This window comes from Gobio gobio, assembly GCF_949357685.1.
Source record: "Gobio gobio genome assembly, chromosome: 7".
Lineage (NCBI taxonomy): Eukaryota > Metazoa > Chordata > Actinopteri > Cypriniformes > Gobionidae > Gobio > Gobio gobio.
Window position 1 is genome coordinate 55866184 of NC_137103.1, and position 25704 is coordinate 55891887.

The window sequence follows — 25704 nt, forward strand, 5'->3', positions numbered from 1 at the left end:
TAGAGCCAATTTAATATTTTATTTAATTATAGCGCCACCAAGTGGCGCAGTCCCACCAATTTTTGTGTGTGTCCTCAGAGTGCCCCCATACATAAGTGTGCCAAATTTGGTGAAAATATCTTATTTCATTTAGGCGTTAAAGATATTGAGCATATATAAAACAACCCACTCCCGACTTTGATTGCATTTTTTGCCACTTACTATCAAAATGTTGACATTTGGCCTGAAGAGTATAGTCAACCCGCTATGATTCTGATTTTCCTACGATGGATTCGTCTCGATCGGACTAACGGTTTCGAAGATATTAACGAAAGTTTAAACGCTAAATCACAACATTGAACAAACCATAAGCAAAACCTAGCATGTTTGATATCGTTTGACTCGACAAGGATTCAGGAATATAAGGATGTGACTCCCATGTAAATAAGGCAACCACATACAACATCGTGCCGATGACCCACACCGAGTTTTATAATGATACGCTAATGCGTTCATAAAATAAACAGAAGAAACAAGGAAGCAGCAGCAGACCAACTGCAAACAATGAGGGAAGACATTTGAAGACATTAAGCAAAAACATTGAAAACCCACATAAATGCATTGAGTTGTATAGAGCCAATTTCATGTTTTGTTTAATTATAGCGCCACCAAGTGGCGCAGTCTCACCAATTTGTGTGTGTCCTCAGAGTGCCCCATACATAAGTGTGCCAAATTTGGTGAAAATATCTCATTTCATTTAGGAGTTAAATACGTTTTTTGAGCATATATAAAACAACCCACACCTGACTTTTATTGCAATTTTTCCTATGGTGATTTCGTCTCGATCGGACTAACGGTTTCGAAGATATTTGGGAAAGTGGTTTAAACACTAAAACACAACATTTTGCAAAACCTAGCATGTTTGGTATCGTTGGACTCTGCAAGGATTCAGGAATCTAAGGATGTGACTCCCGTGAAAATAAGTCAACCACATCCAAAGTTATAAGTCTGTGAATATTTGATTTTACCACTAGGTGGCGCTGGCTTGAAACCTCTCAGGCTCCTTCAGGGCATCGTGCCAATGACCCATATCCAATTTTGTAACGATGCGCTAATGTGTTCATGAAATACTGCATTTTACCTCCGAATTCAAAATGGCCGATGCTCAAAATGGCTGATATGGAAATATCTATTTTTGTAAGCGTTTCCATACAATTAATTTGCACGTTATTCGAAAACTGTTTGATGAATCGACTTGAATTCCATAACTTTTTGTTGCCATTGTATGCAGATGATCTGGTTCAATTTTCACGCAAATCGGATAAACCACCTAGGAGGAGTTCGAAAAAGTCGTTTTTTTGGCAGGAAAAATTTGCGGGAAAATTGGCACTACCGATGTCGATGTCTGAAAATGATGTCAATCGTCTTGAACCACGGAATCAAAGGGAAAAATAAGGGAATTTTGTTTCTAGCCATTATGGTTCAAAAGTTATTATCACAAATGTGAGTGCAACTTTGGACAGGTGGTGGCGCTAGAGGGTTTGAGTTAGAGACTCCATATTTGCTATAGTCCAGACTGTCCTCGATCCATGCGCCAAATTTCACAACTTTCCCGCAAACGTTTCTTTGGGCTGCCATAGACTCAAGAGCAGAAGAAGAAGAAGTAGAATAAAACGAATAATAATAAGAACGCCAACTAATTGTTAAATTAAACCTGTATTGAATCAGTTTGACTACAATGCCTGATTGATTGACATCAGTAAATGCAGAGACATGGAGAGATACACTGACCGTCAGTTATTTGAGCTTCTCTTGACCTCTGACCTGGGCTCAGCTGGTTAGCTCCAGTTAGAGCTTTGGGCTCCATTAGTGTTCTGGGGTCAAAGGGGAATCTCTGGAGGTTTGACTGATTGAAACAGAAGGATCATGTGGTACATTCCCAGCTCCCATAATGCATCCTTTCAGGAGCCCATCGGTGGAAGCCCTCAGAAAGCTCCGTTCATTTTCAAGGAGAGGTTCACCTGTTTGACCTAACAATGGAAGACGGATGGTTTTAAACTGAAATCCGATAAATGCTAAAATATAGACGAGCTGCAATGATAAATGTATATGTATATATTTAAGTTTGTAATAATTTTTTAACATGTTTTTAAAGAATCTCTTATGCTCACCATGGCTACATTTGCTTGATCAAGTGATGCAGTAAAAACAGTATATATTTAAAACAGTGAATATATTTAAATTAGGGCTGTCGATTTAATGCATTAATTTAATTTATTAGTTATGGGACAAACATCATAGCTCAATTTTGCCAATGAAAATATTACCTATAAAGCCAGATCAGAGCTGTTGTGCGTCTCAGAGCAACACATTTCTGAATAAATCCTCGTTTTGAGTGAATCAAACGGGTGAATCAATGATTCAATGACTCATTCAAGAGAGCCATTTACTTAATTCCTGAATGAATCATGAGTCATTTGAGCAAATCGACTCAATGACTCACTCCTTTAGACATTTACCGCCACCTACTGGCAGTTTTAGTTTCTTATTTAGAGCATCACTTCTTTAAAAAAAAAATTATAATAATTGTTTTCCATATTAATAAAAAACCCGTTAAAGTATTAGTTCACCTAAAAATTAAAATCCTGACACCATTTACTCACCCTCGTGACCGTTGAAGCTTAAAAGTTTGTGTAATAAATTTGTTGAATCAAATAATTTTTGTTTTTCTAAAGCTACTTTTTTTGTAATGCTTTTTTCTTTTAACACAATAATGACTTTAAATTATCTTTTGGGGGTAATTTCTTTTTCCAAATATGATAAAGGATTTTTTATATTTATATGTGTATATATAATATAAACATAAAGGATTATTAGGAACACACACTAATACTGTGTTTGACCCCCTTTCGCCTTCAGAACTGCTTTAATTCTACGTGGCATTGATTCAACAAGGTGCTGAAAGCATTCTTTAGAAATGTTGGCCCATATTGATAGGAGAGCATCTTGCAGTTGATGGAGATTTGTGGGATGCACATCCAGGGCACGAAGCTCCCGTTCCATCACATCCCAAAGATGCTCTATTGGGTTGAGATCTGGTGACTGTGGCGGCCATTTTAGTTCAGTGAACTCATTGTCATGTTCAAGAAACCAATTTGAAATGATTGGAGCTTTGTGACGGGGCATTATCCTGCTGGAAGTAGCCATCAGAGGATGGGGACATGGTGCTCATAAAGGGATGGACATGGGCAGAAACAATGCTCAGGTAGGCCGTGGCATTTAAACCATGCCCAATTGGCACTAAGGGGCCTAAAGTGTGCCAAGAAAACATCCCCCACACCATTACACCACCACCACCAGCCTGCACAGTGGGAACAAGGCATGATGGATCCATGTTCTCATTCTGTTTACGCCAAATTCTGACTCTACCATCTGAATGTCTCAACAGAAATCCAGACTCATCAGACCAGGCAACATTTTTCCAGTCTTCAACTGTCCAATTTTGGTGAGCTGGTGCAAATTGTCGCCTCTTTTTCCTGTTTGTAGTGGAGATGAGTGGTACCCGGTGGGGTCTTCTGCTGTTGTAGCCCATCCGCCTCAAGGTTGTGTGTGTTGTGGCTTCACAAATGCTTTGCTGCAGACCTCGGTTGTAACGAGTGGTTATTTCAGTCAAAGTTGCTCTTCTATCAGCTTGAATCAGTCGGCCCATTCTCCTCTGACCTCTAGCATCAACAAGGCATTTTCTCCCACAGGACTGCCGCATACTGGATGTTTTTCCCTTTTCACACATTCTTTGTAAACCCTAGAAATGGTTGTGCGTGAAAATCCCAGTAACTGAGCAGATTGTGAAATACTCAGACCGGCCCGTCAGGCACCAACAACCATGCCACGCTCAAAATTGCTTAAATCCCCTTTCTTTCCCATTCCGACATTCAGTGTGGAGTTCAGGAGATTGTCTTGACCAGGACCACACCCCTAAATGCATTGAAGCAACTGCCATGTGATTGGTTGATTAGATAATTGCATTAATGAGAAATTGAACAGGTGTTCCTAATAATCCTTTAGGTGAGTGTATAGGATGCATGCAAATAGTATTTGTGAGTAGTTATATATACATAATAATTAAACACAGTACACACACATTATGTAAACATACATTTTTATTTTTGGATGCGATTAATTGTGATTAATCGTTTGACAGCCCTAAATATAATAAAGTATAATAAAACATATATTCAATATAATATAATAATTAGAGTATAGCAAAACAGCACAGTAAGTCTCTCAGAATTATTTATTAAAAATGAATGTTTAAGATTGATATTTATGTTCATAGTTGGGGCTGGGCAAAACAATCTATTTTTCGATTAATCGTTTTTTAAAATGTGGTCGATTCAAAATTGTTTTTTTCCCCCCCGGGGGTTTCCAGTCGATCCTGCCCGGTATCGCATATTTGCTTGTCGTTAAGATAAAATCGAATGGCAATCGCATCTAAGGAAGGCACGCAAATAACAGATATAGTGACGAAATATAATGCACCATCTGGGGCTCGAATCAAAGCTCAGACGCCCCTGGAGGAAAAAGCCTCCATAGAAACGGACAGAGTCTGAATGACGGTCGGCTAAATCGCAAGAAATGCTTGTCCTTTACTGAAAATTGCTGAAAATCATCCAATATCCTTTTTATGTTTTAGAATAAGTGTATCAAAATATCCATAAAAACAAAATTGTATTGTATTGAGTTTAATCGAAATTGAATCGAGAATCAAAATCGATTTGAGAGCTTGTGAATCGAATCGAATCGGAACGTCTGAATCTGGATATCGATTCAGACGTTCCGATTCGATTCGATTCACAAGCTCTCAAATCGATTTTGATTCTCGATTCAATTTCGATTAAACTCAATACAATACAATTTTGTTTGAGCCCTATTCATAGTCCAGGTTGTGCATCTGCCCAGTGCTTGAGTGATGTTTGTGTTGTGTGCAGTGTTGGGGAAAGTTACTTTGAGAATTAATGCATTACAATATTGCGTTGCTCCCTTAAAAAGTAACTAATTGAGTTACTTAGTTACTTTTTAAGAAAAGTAATGCGTTATGTTACTTTTGCGTTACTTTTTCTCACCTTGGCTGGGCTTGTTTTTGTTTTATAACAAAAAAAGTTATATTTTTGTGCAACGGTAAAAACCTCTTCATACCAAAATTGAAATAATAAGCCCCAGGCTGAGGTAAAAATGCAGATTCCCGCATGACCACTAGAGGGCGCAGCTCTGGATAATGTAGAATAGGATACAGGAGAAAAAAGTTTTACCAATAAAAACAAAAAATCTAGTAATTTTCATCATCAAAGATCAGCAGCAAGACATTGGTAAATTAAATATAAAGGTAGATTATGCATAAAAATAGTTGCTTTATTTAACGTTTAATTATTGGAGGTTTGCATAGTATTCTGATTTTATTCATTTTGAGGAGAACAGAATCTTTATTGTGCAAGTGAGATGAATAAATGCTCACATTTAGTCTGGAACTACAATAACCCTCATGTTCAGTCACACACACACACACACACACACACACACACACACACACACACACACACACACACACACACACACACACACACACACACACACACACACACACACACACACACACACACACACACACACACACACACACACACACACACCTCTGCACTTATTCTTCTCAACATGGGGGCAGGAGAGCTGTCAGTCAAACTTGTGAAAAAGTAACTCAGATATTTTGTTGTAAATTTGAGAAGTAATGCGTTACTTTACTAGTTACTTGGAAAAAGTAATATTATTACGTAACTCAAGTGACTTGTAATGCGTTTCCCCAACACTGGTTGTGTGGTGTATCTGCTCCTCTGATCACATGACCTGTTGTGTTCACAGGACTCGTCCATCGCTGCGGTTCCTCCGCGCGTCACTTCTGCAGCCGGAGATCTCCTCGCTGCTGCTAAAGTCCAGCTGCCGCTCAACATGTAAGTCCATGACCTTACACTCACACCTCTGAGACGTCTGCAAGAGTGTGTGTTCATCTGCTACTCTGAAAAAACAGGAAAACACATCTTGTCCAATTTACTTAATCGTATTATTTGTGATCTACGCAACAAATTTGTGTTTCTCTTCTAAACATGATTTCATTGCTTTCGATGAATGTAATTCTCTAAAATGTGCAAATCTACTAGATTAAATTATTTGGGGTGAATGTGAACCAATTAAGTACTCGAAAATGATTTTTGCTGAAACTGTAGTTCCCAGCATGCTTTGCTTGCTTGACGACTAGAGTAAAATTGTTGAAATTAAGTGTGTTTTTGGGCAAAATGAGAAAAAGGGGGAGACTTTATATTGTGTATTAGTGTTTAATGTTTAATTATGGTGGAATTATTCGAACAATTTAAATGACACTGGGTTACCATAGTGGAGAAGAGCGGAGCGATTGCTTAGGCTGTGGACTGACTCAGCTCATGACATTAAAGAGTATCTCACACTTAGCACATATATGATGCGCTATTGCTGGCAAATATAATGAAAACTACTGAGAACTGTGATATAGATCAGTCAATTGACAACAAAAATTTACAAAAATAAACATGTGTTTTGATTAAAGAGGCAGGGTCTCAAGCCCCCGTGTGCACCACTGTTGTTAGGGAGCCATATTAAAATCATTGTGAGACTACTCAATTTGGTTACTTAAAAATTACTTAATTCCATTATGTTGAAATTAGTGATGTGTCGTTCATGAACGATTCGTTCATTTTGAACGAATCTTTAATATGACTCGGGACTACCGAGTTGTCTCAGAGAGTGATTCGTTCATTTTGTGTTGACCGCGCATGCGCATTACGCTGAATCTGTACTGGAAAGAACAAAAATGATTAGTTCATCTTTCGAGTCTCGAGTCTCGAGTTCGGGTTTGAGTCTTTCGTTCTTCCTGTCAGTCCCATAGACTCTATGCTGTCAGTAGCGGAAACAGAAAAGATTAGTTCTTACGAGTCTTTCGGGTTTGACGTTTGAGTCATTCCACGTGACTTGTCACCGTAGTGAACACTAGTTCACAACCTTTTTACTAACAAGCACGTAGTTATTTTTTTAATTTTTTTAAATTTTTTTATATATATAATTCTCAGTTAATATCAGACATAAACAAATATGGGAAATATATTGACTATTCAAGTCTAACATCACAAATTCAAGTCAATTAGACTATTACTCGTTTTGAATCAACTGTATTTTATTTTTCTCTATTGAGTTATATATATTTTTTTTGTTCTTGTGTTATTAATGAATAAAAATCAGTTTAAAAATGTTACATAAACCTTGTAACATAGCTTATAGGCCTTATATATAAAAAATAAAAAAAATAAAAATAACTACGTGCTTGTTAGTAAAAAGGTTGTGAACTAGTGTTCAAGACGAGAAGTCACACGTGACAAAAGAACGAATGGCTCAACGTCAAACCCGAAAGACTCGAAAGAACTAATCTTTTCTGTTTCCGTTACTGACAGCATAGACTCTATGGGACTGACAGGAAGAACGAAAGACTCAAACCCGAACTCGAGACTCGAGACTCGAAAGATGAACTAATCATTCTGTTCCCGGACCTGTGTCACATGGCCCGGCCCCAGATCAGAGTCAGACACAGATGAGTCGACACTAACGTCTCGAGGAGTTCGAAGACACCAGAGGCGGAGAACAAACGTGATTAATATGAAGTTGCAAAAGCAAGAATGTCTCGGATCAGGAGGTGAGGTGAACTAACAGAGTTAGACTGCAATAGCCTGACCCAACAACTAATCAATTAATTAAACATTTCAGTTTCTTATCATTTGGCTTTGGTTGCAGTACCCTATAGTTTATTTTTATTTAGTTTTACAAATGTAATCAACATTTTCATAAGTACTAGATGGGTTGGGCTATTTAACATGTCATTTTAATTATATTTTTCTGAAATGAACGAAATGACTCGAAATGACTCGAAAAAAGATTCGTTCATTTTGCTGAACGAGACTCAAAGATCCGAGTCAGTAAAATGATCCGAACTTCCCACTACTAGTTGAAATGCTGTGAACAATTTATGTTTGTTTAACTTAATTGATTCATGTGGAACCGATGTACATGATTAAATCATGTAAATCCAACACACCATTTTTTTCAGTGTACACGCTTCCTGTCAGACGCTGAACAGACGTTTGAGATGATTATGATTTAGAGGGAGTGTAAAACTGCTTATTCTAAGACGTTTATCAGATGCTTTACAGATGAAGTGCTCGTTAGCAGACATACCTGTGATATCTCCGTCCTATACATTATTATTATTAATATTTTATTCATGTTTATTTATATTTGACTGAAGTACTAAAGATAATTACATATATTATGTAGATTTTATTTTATATTAATAATAATTAGGTCTGTCAAAAGATTAATCTCGATTAATCGCATCCAAAATAAAAGTTTGTGTTTACATAATATATGTGTGTGTACTCTGTTAATTATTATTTATATATAAATACACACACATTCATGTATATATTTAAGAAATATTTGCATGTATATACATTTATATAATCTATAATATATATAAATATAAATTTTTTATATATAAAAATAATATTTTTTTCTTAAATATATACATGCTTGTGTGTATTTATATATAAATAATAATTAACAGAGTACAGACACATATATTATGTAAACACAAACTTTTATTTTGGATGCGATTAATCGAGATTAATCTTTTGACTGCCCTAATAATAATAATAATAATAATGTATTATTTTATATCAATAATATATTATTGCTATTATTATTATTTATTATTTTATATATTTATTTGTACGTATATTTATTTATATTTGACTTAAGTTCTAAGGATAATTGCATATATTATGTAGATAGATATTGTGTATATATAGTTACATTTTTTATATAATAATAATATTTTATTATATTAATATTATTGTTATTATTTTATACATTTGTATATTTATTTATATTTGACTGAAGTACTATAGACAAAATCTTTATTTGTAGAGAATATATTATTTATTTATTATTTATATAGTTTTTTTATATAATAATAGTAGTAGTAATGATAATAATGTAATATGATCATTTACTGTATATTTATTTTTATTTGACTGAAGTACTGAAGATAATTACACATTATGTAGATATTGAGAGATTGTACAGTTTATTTTGTTTTATTTTTAAATAAATATATAATATTTTTGTATTTTATTAATACTCTATTATTACTCTATATTTGTATTATTTTTTGCGTATATTTGACTGAAATGCTGAGGACAAAATCTATATGTGGAGAGAGACTTTATATATTGTTTTTTATTCAATTTTTATATGAATTATTTTGTTTTTATTCAATTATTTTTATATAATAATAATTAAATACTATGATATAGTATTAATACTATATTATTATGGTTATTATCATTATTTTGTATGTTTTTAATGTATATTCGTTTACATTTTTTGACTTAATTATTAATTGTAGTTGAAATCTCTAAAGAGAAGCATTAGTCCTGCAACACACACACACACACACACACGCACACACACACACACACACACACGCACACACACACACACACACACACACACACACACACACACACACACACACACACACACACACACACACACACACACACACACACACACACACACACACACACACACACACACACATGCATCAGTGTTGATTCAGTTTAGTTTAGTGAACAGTTTAAATGACTCAAATCCCACATGCTCGTTCGACTCTGAAGGAAAAACAAAGTGATGGTGTTTTATTCTCAAGTGTGTTTAGAGTCTCCTCAGGGTGACAAAACCCCAGCGCAAAGTCTTTCTGGACACACAGAATCTGCAGACGCCATGTTTGCTGTCGAATGCTACAGATCCCTGTGTCTAGTTTCGGCTCTGTGCCAGGGTTCGGTCACTCATGCTCCATGTTTTGTCTCTTGTGTGAGCGCATGAGTTGTGTGTTCGTTCTCTTGTCTCAAGCGCGGCTGGTTTGTTTTCATTAGCACGTGTTTTATCGGCTGCGTGCTTTCATGTTATCACTTGAGTGAACACACGGCTTATAGAGTCCTCGCCTCATCCCTCACCCAACCCTGACATCAACTGCATGAAATGAGCCGTCTGTAATTCAAGTATCACTTCCTGGGCCGTCTGACCAATCAGAGCAGAGTAGACCAATCACGACCATCTGACCAATCAGAGCAGAGTAGACCAATCACGACCATCTGACCAATCAGATCAGTGTTTGACGGTGTTACTGTTTGTGCATATAAGACCATCAGGAATATTGTTTTTATTCTATATTTCTGTTTTTCCGCAGCTATCTGGCCATGTACGCTTACAAACCGCAGAAGGCCGACGAGCTGGAGCTGCGTAAGGGCGAGATGTACCGCGTGACGGAGAAGTGTCAGGACGGATGGTTCAAAGGAACGTCGCTGCGCTCCGGAGCCTCGGGAGTTTTCCCGGGAAACTACGTCACGCCCGTCTCCAGGTGCTCCTCCCTCTCTCATTACTGAAACTACTGAAGATCAAACAGCGCTGGTTTGAGTGCATGTTGGACAATGCAGAATTATGAGGAAAAGTCAGAATTATGAGTTATAAATGCAGAATTATGAGGAAAAAGTCAGAATTATGAGTTATAAATGCAGAATTATGAGGAAAAAGTCAGAATTATGAGTTATAAATGCAGAATTATGAGGAAAAAGTCAGAATTATGAGTTATAAATGCAGAATTATGAGGAAAAAGTCAGCATTATGAGTTATAAATGCAGAATTATGAGGAAAAAGTCAGAATTATGAGTTATAAATGCAGAATTATGAGGAAAAAGTCAGAATTATAAGTTATAAATGCAGAATTATGAGGAAAAATTCTGAAAAATAAGTTAAACATGCAGAATTATGAGGAAAAAGACAGAATTATGAGTTATAAATGCAGAATTATGAGGAAAAATTCTGAAAAATAAGTTAAACATGCAGAATTATGAGGAAAAAGACAGAATTATGAGTTATAAATGCAGAATTATGAGGGAAAAGTCAGAATTATGAGTTATAAATGCAGAATTATGAGGGAAAAGTCAGAATTATGAGTTATAAATGCAGAATTATGAGGAAAAAGTCAGAATTATGAGTTATAAATGCAGAATTATGAGGAAAAAGTCAGAATTATGAGTTATAAAGGCAGAATTATGAGGAAAAAGTCAGAATTATGAGTTATAAATGCAGAATTATGAGGAAAAAGTCAGAATTATAAGTTATAAATGCAGAATTATGAGGAAAAATTCTGAAAAATAAGTTAAACATGCAGAATTATGAGGAAAAAGACAGAATTATGAGTTATAAATGCAGAATTATGAGGAAAAAAGTCACAATTATATGTTATAAATTCAGAATTATGAGAAAAAAAGTCAGAATTATGAGTTATACATGCATAATTATGGGGAAAAAGCCAGAATTATGAGTTATAAATGCAGAATTATGGGGGAAAAGCCAGAATTATGAGTTATAAATGCAGAATTATGAGGAAAAAGTCAGAATTATGAGTTATAAATGCAGAATTATGAGGAAAAAGTCAGAATTATGAGTTATAAATGCAGAATTATGAGGAAAAAGTCAGCATTATGAGTTATAAATGCAGAATTATGAGGATAAAGTCAGAATTATGAGTTATAAATGCAGAATTATGAGGAAAAAGTCAGCATTATGAGTTATAAATGCAGAATTATGAGGAAAAAGTCAGAATTATGAGTTATAAATGCAGAATTATGAGGAAAAAGTCAGAATTATAAGTTATAAATGCAGAATTATGAGGAAAAAGTCAGAATTATGAGTTATAAAGGCAGAATTATGAGGAAAAAGTCAGCATTATGAGTTATAAATGCAGAATTATGAGGAAAAAGTCAGAATTATGAGTTATAAAGGCAGAATTATGAGGAAAAAGTCAGAATTATGAGTTATAAATGCAGAATTATGAGGAAAAAGTCAGAATTATGAGTTATAAATGCAGAATTATGAGGAAAAGTCAGAATTATGAGTTATAAATGCAGAATTATGAGAAAAAAGTCAGAATTATGAGTTATAAATGCAGAATTATGAGGAAAAAAGTCAGAATTATATGTTATAAATTCAAAATTATGAGAAAAAAGTCAGAATTATGAGTTATAAATGCAGAATTATGAGGGAAAAGTCAGAATTATGAGTTATAAATGCAGAATTATGAGGGAAAAGTCAGAATTATGAGTTATAAATGCAGAATTATGAGGAAAAAGCCAGAATTATGAGTTATAAATGCAGAATTATGAGGAAAAAGTCAGAATTATATGTTATAAAGTCAGAAGGATGAGTAAAAAGTCAGAATTATAAGTTATAAATGCAGAATTATGAGGAAAAATTCTGAAAAATAAGTTAAACATGCAGAATTATGAGGAAAAAGTCAGAATTATGAGTTATAAATGCAGAATTATGAGGAAAAAGTCAGAATTATGAGTTATAAATGCAGAATTATGAGGAAAAGTCAGAATTATGAGTTATAAATGCAGAATTATGAGAAAAAAGTCAGAATTATTAGTTATAAATGCAGAATTATGAGAATAAAGTCAGAATTATGAGGAAAAAGTCAGAATTATGAGTTATAAATGCAGAATTATGAGGAAAAAGTCAGAATTATGAGTTATAAATGCAGAATTATGAGGAAAAGGTCAGAATTATGAGTTATAAATGCAGAATTATGAGGAAAAGTCAGAATTATGAGTTATAAATGCAGAATTATGAGGAAAAAGTCAGAATTATATGTTATAAATGCAGAATTATGAGAAAAAAGTCAGAATTATGAGTTATAAATGCAGAATTATGAGGAAAAGTCAGAATTATGAGTTATAAATGCAGAATTATGAGAAAAAAGTCAGAATTATGAGTTATAAATGCAGAATTATGAGGAAAAGTCAGAATTATGAGTTATAAATGCAGAATTATGAGGAAAAGTCAGAATTATGAGTTATAAAGGCAGAATTATGAGAAAAAAGTCAGAATTATGAGTTATAAATGCAGAATTATGGGGAAAAAGCCAGAATTATGAGTTATAAATTTAGAATTATGAGGAAAAAGTCAGAATTATGAGTTATAAATGCAGAATTATGAGGAAAAAAATCAGAATTATAAGTTATAAATGCAGAATTATGAGGAAAAAGTCAGAATTATGAGTTATAAATGCAGAATTATGAGAAAAAAGTCAGAATTATGAGTTATAAATGCAGAATTATGAGGAAAAAAGTCAGAATTATGAGTTATAAATGCAGAATTATGAGGAAAAGTCAGAATTATGAGTTATAAATGCAGAATTATGAGGAAAAGTCAGAATTATGAGTTATAAATGCAGAATTATGAGGAAAAAGTCAGAATTATATGTTATAAATGCAGAATTATGAGAAAAAAGTCAGAATTATGAGTTATAAATGCAGAATTATGAGGAAAAAGTCAGAATTATGAGTTATAAATGCAGAATTATGAGGAAAAAGTCAGAATTATGAGTTATAAATGCAGAATTATGAGGAAAAAGTCAGAATTATGAGTTATAAATGCAGAATCATGAGGGAAAAAAGGTGAGAATTGCGAGTTATGAAGTTGTAATTGCGAATATAAAGCTGGAATTTGTAAAATATAAAGTCAGAATTATGTGAAAAAAGTTGGACACAAGCTTGAAAGCATCCTGCTGGTGTTCATGTAATTTTATGAACAATCAAGTCATAATCATTTGCAGGTTTCTGTGTCTGAACAGAGCAGATTTCTGAAGATCTGTTTTATAGAAATCCTATATTAAATGACATCACAAACATTGTAATTTTACCAGCCGCAGATCTGACAGGATTTATAATATTGATCATTTATTGAGCTGAGGCAGCACAAGCACACAAAACCACCCTGAGTGAAGAGTGTGTTTCCTGTGAGTGTGTTTCCAGATGTTTGTGGAGCTGAAGGCCTGAGTCAGGTGTGTTTTAATGAGAGAGTTGAGGAGGTGAAGCTGCTCTGCCGCTGCATTGATTATGATATATATATCTGATGCATTACTGCTGCATTCCCACACCAGAGAGTCTGGAGCGAGGATTGTGAAATCAGACATGACTAACAGCTATTACTAGACCTTACAGCTGCACGATTAATCATTAACAGAGCAGCATCTCGATTCAAACACCCACAGCATCTGATTCCTGAATGACTCTATTAAACCTCGGACAACATTCAGATCTGTGTTCTGATCCAGAGAGAGTCATGTGTAGATATGAAACAGCTTCTTTTCAACACACAGGATCATTATTTCTGTCTCACAATCATTCAGATGATCACAGAAGTACTGGATAAAAGTTTATACCTTTAGCTTCAAATAACGATTGTATCAATTACATCATTACACCAGTAGGTGGAGAGAAGAGACTGTTGTTTGTCATTGAATCATTCATTCAAGAGATTTGTTCAGAAACACTGACTCATCCATTAATGAAACAAGTGAAGTCTTTATGAGTGAGTCATTGAATCATTCATTCAAGAGATTTGTTCAGAAACACTAATTCATCCAGTAATGAAACAAGTCTTTATGAGTGAGTCATTGAATCATTCATTCAAGAGATTTGTTCAAAAACACTGATTCATCCAGTAATGAAACAAGTCTTTATGAGTGAGTTATTGAATCATTCATTCAAGAGATTTGTTCAAAAACACTGATTCATCCAGTTATGAAACAAGTGAAGTCTTTATGAGTGAGTCATTGAATCATTCACTCAAGAGATTTGTTCAAAAACACTGATTCATCCTGTAATTAAACAAGTCTTTATGAGTGAGTTATTGAATCATTCATTCAAGAGATTTGTTCAAAAACACTGATTCATCCTGTAATGAAACAAGTCTTTATGAGTGAGTCATTGAATCATTCATTCAAGAGATTTGTTCAAAAACACTGATTCATCCAGTTATGAAACAAGTGAAGTCTTTATGAGTGAGTCATTGAATCATTCACTCAAGAGATTTGTTCAAAAACACTGATTCATCCTGTAATGAAACAAGTCTTTATGAGTGAGTCATTGAATCATTCATTCAAGAGATTTGTTCAGAAACACTGACTCATCCATTAATGAAACAAGTGAAGTCTTTATGAGTGAGTCATTGAATCATTCATTCAAGAGATTTGTTCAAAATCACTGATTCATCCTGTAATGAAACAAGTCTTTATGAGTGAGTCATTGAATCATTCATTCAAGAGATTTGTTCAAAAACACTGATTCATCCAGTTATGAAACAAGTGAAGTCTTTATGAGTGAGTCATTGAATCATTCACTCAAGAGATTTGTTCAAAAACACTGATTCATCCTGTAATGAAACAAGTCTTTATGAGTGAGTCATTGAATCATTCATTCAAGAGATTTGTTCAGAAACACTGACTCATCCATTAATGAAACAAGTGAAGTCTTTATGAGTGAGTCATTGAATCATTCATTCAAGAGATTTGTTCAAAAACACTGATTCATCCAGTAATGACACAAGTGAAGTCTTTATGAGTGAGTCATTGAATCATTCATTCAAGAGATTTGTTCAAAAACACTGATTCATCCTGTAATAAAACAAGTCTTTATGAGTGAGTCATTGAATCATTCATTCAAGAGATTTGTTCAAAAACACTGATTCATCCAGTTATGAAACAAGTGAAGTCTTTATGAGTGAGTCATTGAATCATTCACTCAAGAGATTTGTTCAAAAACACTGATTCATCCTGTAATTAAACAAGTCTTTATGAGTGAGTCATTGAATCATTTATTCAAGAGATTTGTTCAAAAACACTGATTCATCCAGTAATGAAACAAGTGAAGTCTTTATGAGTGAGTCATTGAATCTTTCACTCAAGAGATCCGTTCAAAAACACTGATTTATCCAGTAATGAAACAAGTGAAGTCTTTATGAGTGAGTCATTGAATCATTCATTCAAGAGATTTGTTCAGAAACGCTGATTCATCCAGTAATGAAACAAGTGAGTCATTGAATCAATCATTCAAGAGATTTGTTCAAAAACACTGATTCATCCTGTAATGAAACAAGTCTTTATGAGTGAGTCATTCAATCATTCATTCAAGAGATTTGTTCAGAAACGCTGATTCATCCAGTAATGAAACAAGTGAAGTCTTTATGAGTGAGTCATTGAATCATTCATTCAAGAGATTTGTTCAAAAACACTGATTCATCCTGTAATGAAACAAGTCTTTATGAGTGAGTCATTGAATCATTCACTCAAGAGATCCGTTCAAAAACACTGATTCATCCAGTAATGAAACAAGTGAGTCATTGAATAATTCATTCAAGAGATTTGTTCAAAGACACTGATTCATCCTGTAATGAAACAAGTCTTTATGAGTGAGTCATTGAATCATTCACTCAAGAGATCCGTTCAAAAACACTGATTCATCCAGTAATGAAACAAGTGAAATCTTTATGAGTGAGTCATTGAATCATTCACTCAAGAGATTTGTTCAAAAACACTGATTCATCCAGTAATGAAACAAGTGAAGTCTTTATGAGTGATTCATTGAATCATTCACTCAAGAGATTCGTTCAAAAACACTGATTCATCCAGTAATGAAACAAGTGACGTCTTTATGAGTGAATCATTCATTCAAGAGATCTGTTCAAAAACACTGATTCATCCAGTAATGAAACAAGTGAAGTCTTTATGAGTGAGTCATTGAATCATTCACTCAAGAGATCTGTTCAAAAACACTGATTCATCCAGTAATGAAACAAGTCTTTATGAGTGAGTCATTGAATCATTTATTCAAGAGATTTGTTCAAAAACACTGATTCATCCAGTAATGAAACAAGTGAAGTCTTTATGAGTGAGTCATTGAATCATTCACTCAAGAGATCCGTTCAAAAACACTGATTCATCCAGTAATGAAACAAGTGAAGTCTTTATGAGTGAGTCATTGAATCATTCATTCAAGAGATTTGTTCAGAAACGCTGATTCATCCAGTAATGACACAAGTGAGTCATTGAATCAATCATTCAAGAGATTTGTTCAAAAACACTGATTCATCCTGTAATGAAACAAGTCTTTATGAGTGAGTCATTGAATCATTCATTCAAGAGATTTGTTCAGAAACGCTGATTCATCCAGTAATGCAACAAGTGAAGTCTTTATGAGTGAGTCATTGAATCATTCATTCAAGAGATTTGTTCAAAAACACTGATTCATCCTGTAATGAAACAAGTCTTTATGAGTGAGTCATTGAATCATTCACTCAAGAGATCCGTTCAAAAACACTGATTCATCCAGTAATGAAACAAGTGAGTCATTGAATCATTCATTCAAGAGATTTGTTCAAAGACACTGATTCATCCTGTAATGAAACAAGTCTTTATGAGTGAGTCATTGAATCATTCACTCAAGAGATCCGTTCAAAAACACTGATTCATCCAGTAATGCAACAAGTGAAATCTTTATGAGTGAGTCATTGAATCATTCACTCAAGAGATTTGTTCAAAAACACTTATTCATCCAGTAATGAAACAAGTGAAGTCTTTATGAGTGATTCATTGAATCATTCACTCAAGAGATTCGTTCAAAAACACTGATTCATCCAGTAATGAAACAAGTGAAGTCTTTATGAGTGAGTCATTGAATCATTCACTCAAGAGATCTGTTCAAAAACACTGATTCATCCAGTAATGAAACAAGTGAAGTCTTTATGAGTGAGTCATTGAATCATTCACTCAAGAGATTCGTTCAAAAACACTGATTCATCCAGTAATGAAACAAGTCTTTATGAGTGAGTCATTGAATCATTCACTCAAGAGATCTGTTCAAAAACACTGATTCATCCAGTAATGAAACAAGTGAAGTCTTTATGAGTGATTCATTGAATCATTCACTCAAGAGATTCGTTCAAAAACACTGATTCATCCAGTAATGAAACAAGTGACGTCTTTATGAGTGAATCATTCATTCAAGAGATCTGTTCAAAAACACTGATTCATCCAGTAATGAAACAAGTGACGTCTTTATGAGTGAATCATTCATTCAAGAGATCTGTTCAAAAACACTGATTCATCCAGTAATGAAACAAGTGAAGTCTTTATGAGTGATTCATTGAATCATTCACTCAAGTATCGCTCAAGTACTGGGGAGCTAAACCATTTAGTGCTTTCTGGGTAATAAGCAAAATTTTAAAATGTATGCGATGTTTAACAGGAAGCCAGTGCAGTGTTGACAGAACTGGGCTAATATGGTCATACTTCCTGGAGCTGCTGTGTTTTGGACCAGCTGGAGTTTGTTTATTAAGCGAGCAGGGCGACCACCCAGTAATCCAGCCTTGAGCTCATGAACACATGAACTAACTGTTCAGCATTTGGCATTGAGAGCATGTGCTGTAATTTAGAGATGGCATCTCTTCATTTACTGCTATTACTGCTATTTTAAATCTGAGTCTCTGGGTTTTCTTCATCTTCATCATCTTCATCATCATCGTCACATGTTTGCTGAGGTTTCCTCACCTCTGAGTGTTTCCATCTGGTGTTTGAAATCTCCTGAAATAAACGTGTGCATTTCTGCGAGTCTCAGCTGTAATTGGTGAAGTTGCATTAGCAGGAACTTCATGTGCGACAGCCGAACACACACCTCTTTTATCATGCGATGAAAGCAGAGATAATGAGCGTTAGACGAGGCGAATCCTCCCGAGTGAGTGTGTGTGTGTGTGTGTGTGTTCAGACAGGTGGAGCGTCTGTAAACACATTAAGCCACGGCTCTGGGCTTCTGGGAATCATATTTTCCTCAGATGGCCTCCGTTCGGGAGGGTCAACTTAAAAACGTGATTTGTTTCACTTTGAGCGGCTCGTATCTGAAGATCCGTGTCTGTACAGCTTCAGCTCGATTAATGCAGCACAAGCGTCTGAATAAATCCACTCATTAAGTGTTTAATGTCAGCAGACACACAAGATTTGAGTCGCTCATTCCTGCATTACTAACCATTTAGAATAATTAGAGTTTAATGGTTACTTGAGTTTATATTGCAGGTCTGTGACACTTTAGAAGTACACAAAATATACATGTTCACTTTAAAGAACACTTTATGCCTGTAAAAGGAGAAATGTCTGAAATATTTGCATAATACTTTCATGTTTAATGGGTTAATTCAATTTTATTAAAATAAACCTTAACTGAAATCAAATAAAATTTAAAAAACATTAAAAAAAACTTTAAATACATTTATTTTTTAATTGTTTCAATAATAAAAAAAATTATTTTAATGAAAATAAAATACAATTTTAAAAATGTTTAACTTATTTTATTTCGGCTAGTTGCTAAGGCAATAAAAATTACAACAAAATGACTAAAACTTGAACTAAAATTTATTATAATAATAATATGAAAACAAAAACAAAATCAAAATATTAATAAAAACTAAAACTGAAATAAACATTAATACAAATTATTTAGTCATATTTAGAAGCAAAATGAAATTACAAAGAAACTCAAATGAAAATGTAAAATAAAAAACAAAACCAAGATATTAATAAAAAATAAAACTGAAATGAAATTGAATTGAATAAAAACTAAAGTCATATATAAACTAATAAAATTGACAATTTCTTTTAAAACTAACTCAAATAAAAATAAAAATTGACTTTATTACTATACTATATTACTAAAACAATAAAAACGTTTAAAAATGACAACTTTAAAAATAAAAATGGAAAATATATATTTAAATTTATTTAAAATATCACTAAAAACTAAAACTGAAATAAAATTGAACAAAAACTATATAAAATTTACAATTTCTAGCTCAAATAAAAATAAAAATGGAAAATATATATTTTTTAACTTAATTCAAAATATTACTAAAAACTAATACTGAAATAAAATCAACAAAATCTATGTAGACATTTAAAAAAACTAATAGAAATGACAACAAAATTACTAAAAGTTACTAATATATGTAAAGGGATATTTGTAATTTAAGATTAATTATGAACTGAGTTTTAAAAATTGGGATGCATTTAGGAATTTTTCTGTATCTGGACGTTTTATAGATTGTTCGTAATATATATATATATATATATATATATATATATATATATATATATATATATATATATATATATATATATATATATATATATATATATATATATATATATATATATATATATATATATATATATATATATATATATATAAATGTACGTCCGGAAAACCGTGGATATACAAGGGAATTTCTGGACCTAAAAAAGTAATGGAAATGAATAAAATCTTTAAAAATATACTTTGATAAAAAAAGTGTAAAGGCGGAAGAACATTCAATTAAACTGAAACTTGTGGAATTATTGAATTTGAATTAGTTATAATTATTGTATTTAATAACACATCCCGTCTCATGTTTAATGCATTAAGTAACATTAACACTGAGGTGCACTGCAGGTGTTTTGTGCTGAAATCATGAGAATGGCTCTGATTCCTGTGGGATCTCCGTCTTTAATCCCTCTTTAATCCTCCATTAGTGTCCTCGGGCCAAGACTGACCTGCAGAAACGGCTGCACGTCATCTACACTAGCGCTCAATACACATGAGAGGACCGTCGCTCGATCGCCTTTCTCCTGAACTCTGACTCCTGTTGCATTAGCACTCATTGAGTGTGTGTGTGTGTGTGTGTGTGTGTCCGCAGGGCTCCGTTTGCCGTCGGTCAGACGCGCTCGTGTCTGTCGGGAGCGGCTCAGTCTAAGGTGGCCCCTGGATCCCCGAGCTCCGCCGGCCCCTCGAGTCCCGTCCTGATGTCGTCGGCGTCTCGCTCCAGCACGCCGCTGTCCAGCCCGTCGTCTCCGCACATGAAGAACTGTCTGCGCATGTCCAGTCAGCAAACTGTCAATCAAGCGCGATCGGCCATGCAGTTGGGTGAGTCGCGTGCGCCGCTCCGTGTGGTTCTGTCCGGTATTGCAGCTTGACTCGTCTAAAATGAAAACTAAAATGTTGTTGCTCTGTATATATTACATACTTTAGGCCTACACTGTGAATTCTGTAAAAAAAAATCTGTAATGTTTTTTTTCATGGGTGCTTAGATATGTATAAAGTTATTATATAATATAATTTTATGGACTCCTTATATTTGGTGATTTGTTATCCTTTTGGAGTCTCCAATGATCCTTGAAGCTTGCAGAAAATACATTTTTCTGATTGTTTACTTTGCTGGATATAGCAAATGATCACAATATAAATGTGTTTAATGAGATAAAAGGCGCATGCTTAATTGTACTATAAGTGTGCAATTAATCACGATTAATCACACAACAAGAGTGTGATTAATCGCAATTAAAAACACAAGAGTGTGATTAACCACGATTAAACACACAAGAGTGTGATTCATCGCGATTAAATACACAAGAGTGTGATTAATCACAATTAAAAACACAACAAGAGTGTGATTAATCGCAATTAACAACACAAGAGTGTGATTAATCATGATTAAACACACAAGAGTGTGATTCATCATGATTAAATACACAAGTGCGATTAATCGCAATCAAAAACACAACAAGAGTGTGATTAATCTCGATTAAACACACTGCAAGAGTGAGATTAATCGCATTTAAAAACACAACGAGAGTGCAATTAATCGCAATTAAAAGCACAACAAGAGTGTGATTAATCACGATTAAACACACAACAAGAGTGCGATTAATCACAATTAAAAACACAACAAGAGTGCGATTAATCACAATTAAAAACACAACGAGAGTGCAATTAATCGCAATTAAAAGCACAACAAGAGTGTGATTAATCACGATTAAAAACACAACAAGAGTGCGATTAATCACAATTAAACACACAACAAGAGTGCGATTATTCACAATTAAAAACACACCGCGAGTGCGATTAATCACGATTAAACGCACAACAAGAGTGTGATAAATCACAATTAAAAACACAACAAGAGTGCGATTAATCACAATTAAAAACACAACGCGAGTGCGATTAATCACGATTAAACACACAAGAGTGTGATAAATCACAGTTAAAAACACAACAAGAGTGCAATTAATCACAATTAAAAACACAACAAGAGTGCGATTAATCACAATTGAAAACACAACAAGAGTGTGATTAATCGCAATTAAAAACACAACAAGAGAGATTAATCACACTTAAACACACATCAGGTGCGATTAATCACAAAACAAGAGTGCGATTAATCACAATTAAAAACACAAGAGTGTGATTAATCACAATTGAAAACACAACAATAGTGCGATTAATCACAAAACAAGAGTGCGATTAATCACAATTAAAAACACAAGTGTGCGATTAATCACAATTGCAAACACAACTATAGTGCGATTAATCACAATTAAAAACACATCAAGAGTGTGATAAATCACAATTAAAAACACAACAAGAGTGCGATTAATCACAAAACAAGAGTGCGATTAGTCACAATTAAAAACACGAGAGTGCGATTAATCACAATTGAAACACAACAATAGTGCGATTAATCACAATTAAAAACACAACAAGAGTGCGATTAATCACAATTAAACACACAACAAGAGTGTGATAAATCACAATTAAACACACAACAAGAGTGTGATAAATCACAATTAAAAACACAACAAGAGTGCGATTAATCACGCTTAAACACACAACAAGAGTGTGATAAATCACAATTAAAAACACAACAAGAGTGTGATAAATCACGATTAAACACACAACAAGAGTGTGATAAATCACAATTAAAAACACAACGCGAGTGCGATTAATCACGATTAAACACACAAGAGTGTGATAAATCACAATTAAAAACACAACAAGAGTGCAATTAATCACAATTAAAAACACAACAAGAGTGCGATTAATCACAATTGAAAACACAACAAGAGTGCGATTAATCGCAATTGAAAACACACCAAGAGTGATTAATCACGCTTAAACACACATCAGGTGCGATTAATCACAAAACAAGAGTGCGATTAATCACAATTAAAAACACAAGAGTTCGATTAATCACAATTGAAACACAACAATAGTGCGATTAATCACAATTAAAAACACAACAAGAGTGCGATTAATCACAATTAAACACACAACAAGAGTGTGATAAATCACAATTGAAAGCACAACAATAGTGCGATTAATCACAAAAACAAGAGTACGATTAATCACAATTAAAGACACAAGAGTGCGATTAATCACAATTGAAAACTTTACAAATAAAACCACAACAAGAGTGATTAATCACGCTTAAACACACATCAGGTGCGATTAATCACACAACGAGTGCGATTAATCACAATTAAAAACACAAGGTTGCGATTAATCACAATTGAAAGCACAACAATAGTGCGATTAATCACAAAAACAAGAGTGCGATTAATCACAATTAAAGACACAAGGGTGCGATTAATCACAATTGAAAACTTTACAAATAAAACCACAACAAGAGTGATTAATCACGCTTAAACACACATCAGGTGCGATTAATCACACAACAAGAGTACGGTTAATCACAATTAATCTCGATTAAACACACAAGAGTGTGATAAATCACAGTTAAAAACACAACAAGAGTGCAATTAATCACAATTAAAAACACAACAAGAGTGCGATTAATCACAATTGAAAACACAACAAGAGTGTGATTAATCGCAATTAAAAACACAACAAGAGAGATTAATCACACTTAAACACACATCAGGTGCGATTAATCACAAAACAAGAGTGCGATTAATCACAATTAAAAACACAAGAGTGTGATTAATCACAATTGAAAACACAACAATAGTGCGATTAATCACAAAACAAGAGTGCGATTAATCACAATTAAAAACACAAGTGTGCGATTAATCACAATTGAAAACACAACAATAGTGCGATTAATCACAATTAAAAACACATCAAGAGTGTGATAAATCACAATTAAAAACACAACAAGAGTGCGATTAATCACAAAACAAGAGTGCGATTAGTCACAATTAAAAACACGAGAGTGCGATTAATCACAATTGAAACACAACAATAGTGCGATTAATCACAATTAAAAACACAACAAGAGTGCGATTAATCACAATTAAACACACAACAAGAGTGTGATAAATCACAATTAAACACACAACAAGAGTGTGATAAATCACAATTAAAAACACAACAAGAGTGCGATTAATCACGCTTAAACACACAACAAGAGTGTGATAAATCACAATTAAAAACACAACAAGAGTGTGATAAATCACGATTAAACACACAACAAGAGTGTGATAAATCACAATTAAAAACACAACGCGAGTGCGATTAATCACGATTAAACACACAAGAGTGTGATAAATCACAATTAAAAACACAACAAGAGTGCAATTAATCACAATTAAAAACACAACAAGAGTGCGATTAATCACAATTGAAAACACAACAAGAGTGCGATTAATCACAATTGAAAACACACCAAGAGTGATTAATCACGCGTAAACACACATCAGGTGCGATTAATCACAAAACAAGAGTGCGATTAATCACAATTAAAAACACAAGAGTGCGATTAATCACAATTGAAAACACAGCAATAGTGCAATTAATCGCAAAACAAGAGTACGATTAATCATAATTAAAAACACAAGAGTGCGATTAATCACAATTGAAACACAACAATAGTGCGATTAATCACAATTAAAAACACAACAAGAGTGCGATTAATCACAATTAAACACACAACAAGAGTGTGATAAATCACAATTAAAAACACAACTAGAGTGTGATAAATCACGATTAAACACACAACAAGAGTGTGATAAATCACAATTAAAAACACAACACGAGTGCGATTAATCACAATTAAAAACACAACAAGAGTGCGATTAATCACAATTAAAAACACAACAAGAGTGCGATTAATCACAATTAAAAACACAACAAGAGTGCGATTAATCACAATTAAAAACACAACAAGAGTGCGATTAATCACAATTGAAACACAACAATAGTGCGATTAATCACAATTAAAAACACAACAAGAGTGCGATTAATCACAATTAAACACACAACAAGAGTGTGATAAATCACAATTAAAAACACAACTAGAGTGTGATAAATCACGATTAAACACACAACAAGAGTGTGATAAATCACAATTAAAAACACAACACGAGTGCGATTAATCACAATTAAAAACACAACAAGAGTGCGATTAATCACAATTAAAAACACAACAAGAGTGCGATTAATCACAATTAAACACACAACAAGAGTGTGATAAATCACAATTAAAAACACAACTAGAGTGTGATAAATCACGATTAAACACACAACAAGAGTGTGATAAATCACAATTAAAAACACAACACGAGTGTGATAAATCACAATTAAAAACACAACAAGAGTGCAATTAATCACAATTAAAAACACAACAAGAGTGCGATTAATCACAATTGAAAACACAACAAGAGTGCGATTAATCACAATTGAAAACACACCAAGAGTGATTAATCACGCGTAAACACACATCAGGTGCGATTAATCACAAAACAAGAGTGCGATTAATCACAATTAAAAACACAAGAGTGCGATTAATCACAATTGAAAACACAGCAATAGTGCAATTAATCGCAAAACAAGAGTACGATTAATCATAATTAAAAACACAAGAGTGCGA

General features: G+C 33.6%; 1 protein-coding gene across 1 annotated transcript in view; it reads left to right on the forward strand.

Annotated features, from left to right (window-relative positions):
- Positions 1–25704, forward strand: part of LOC307129752 (E3 ubiquitin-protein ligase SH3RF3-like) — a gene marked incomplete at its 3' end in the record, with an annotated part of 188667 nt that overhangs the window by 146001 nt on the left and 16962 nt on the right. The window contains exons 5-7 of the mRNA XM_079822438.1: positions 5893–5981; positions 10361–10531; positions 20737–20963. Of these exons, the coding sequence (XP_079678564.1) occupies positions 5893–5981; positions 10361–10531; positions 20737–20963 (487 nt within the window). The remainder of the gene's footprint in view (positions 1–5892; positions 5982–10360; positions 10532–20736; positions 20964–25704) is intronic.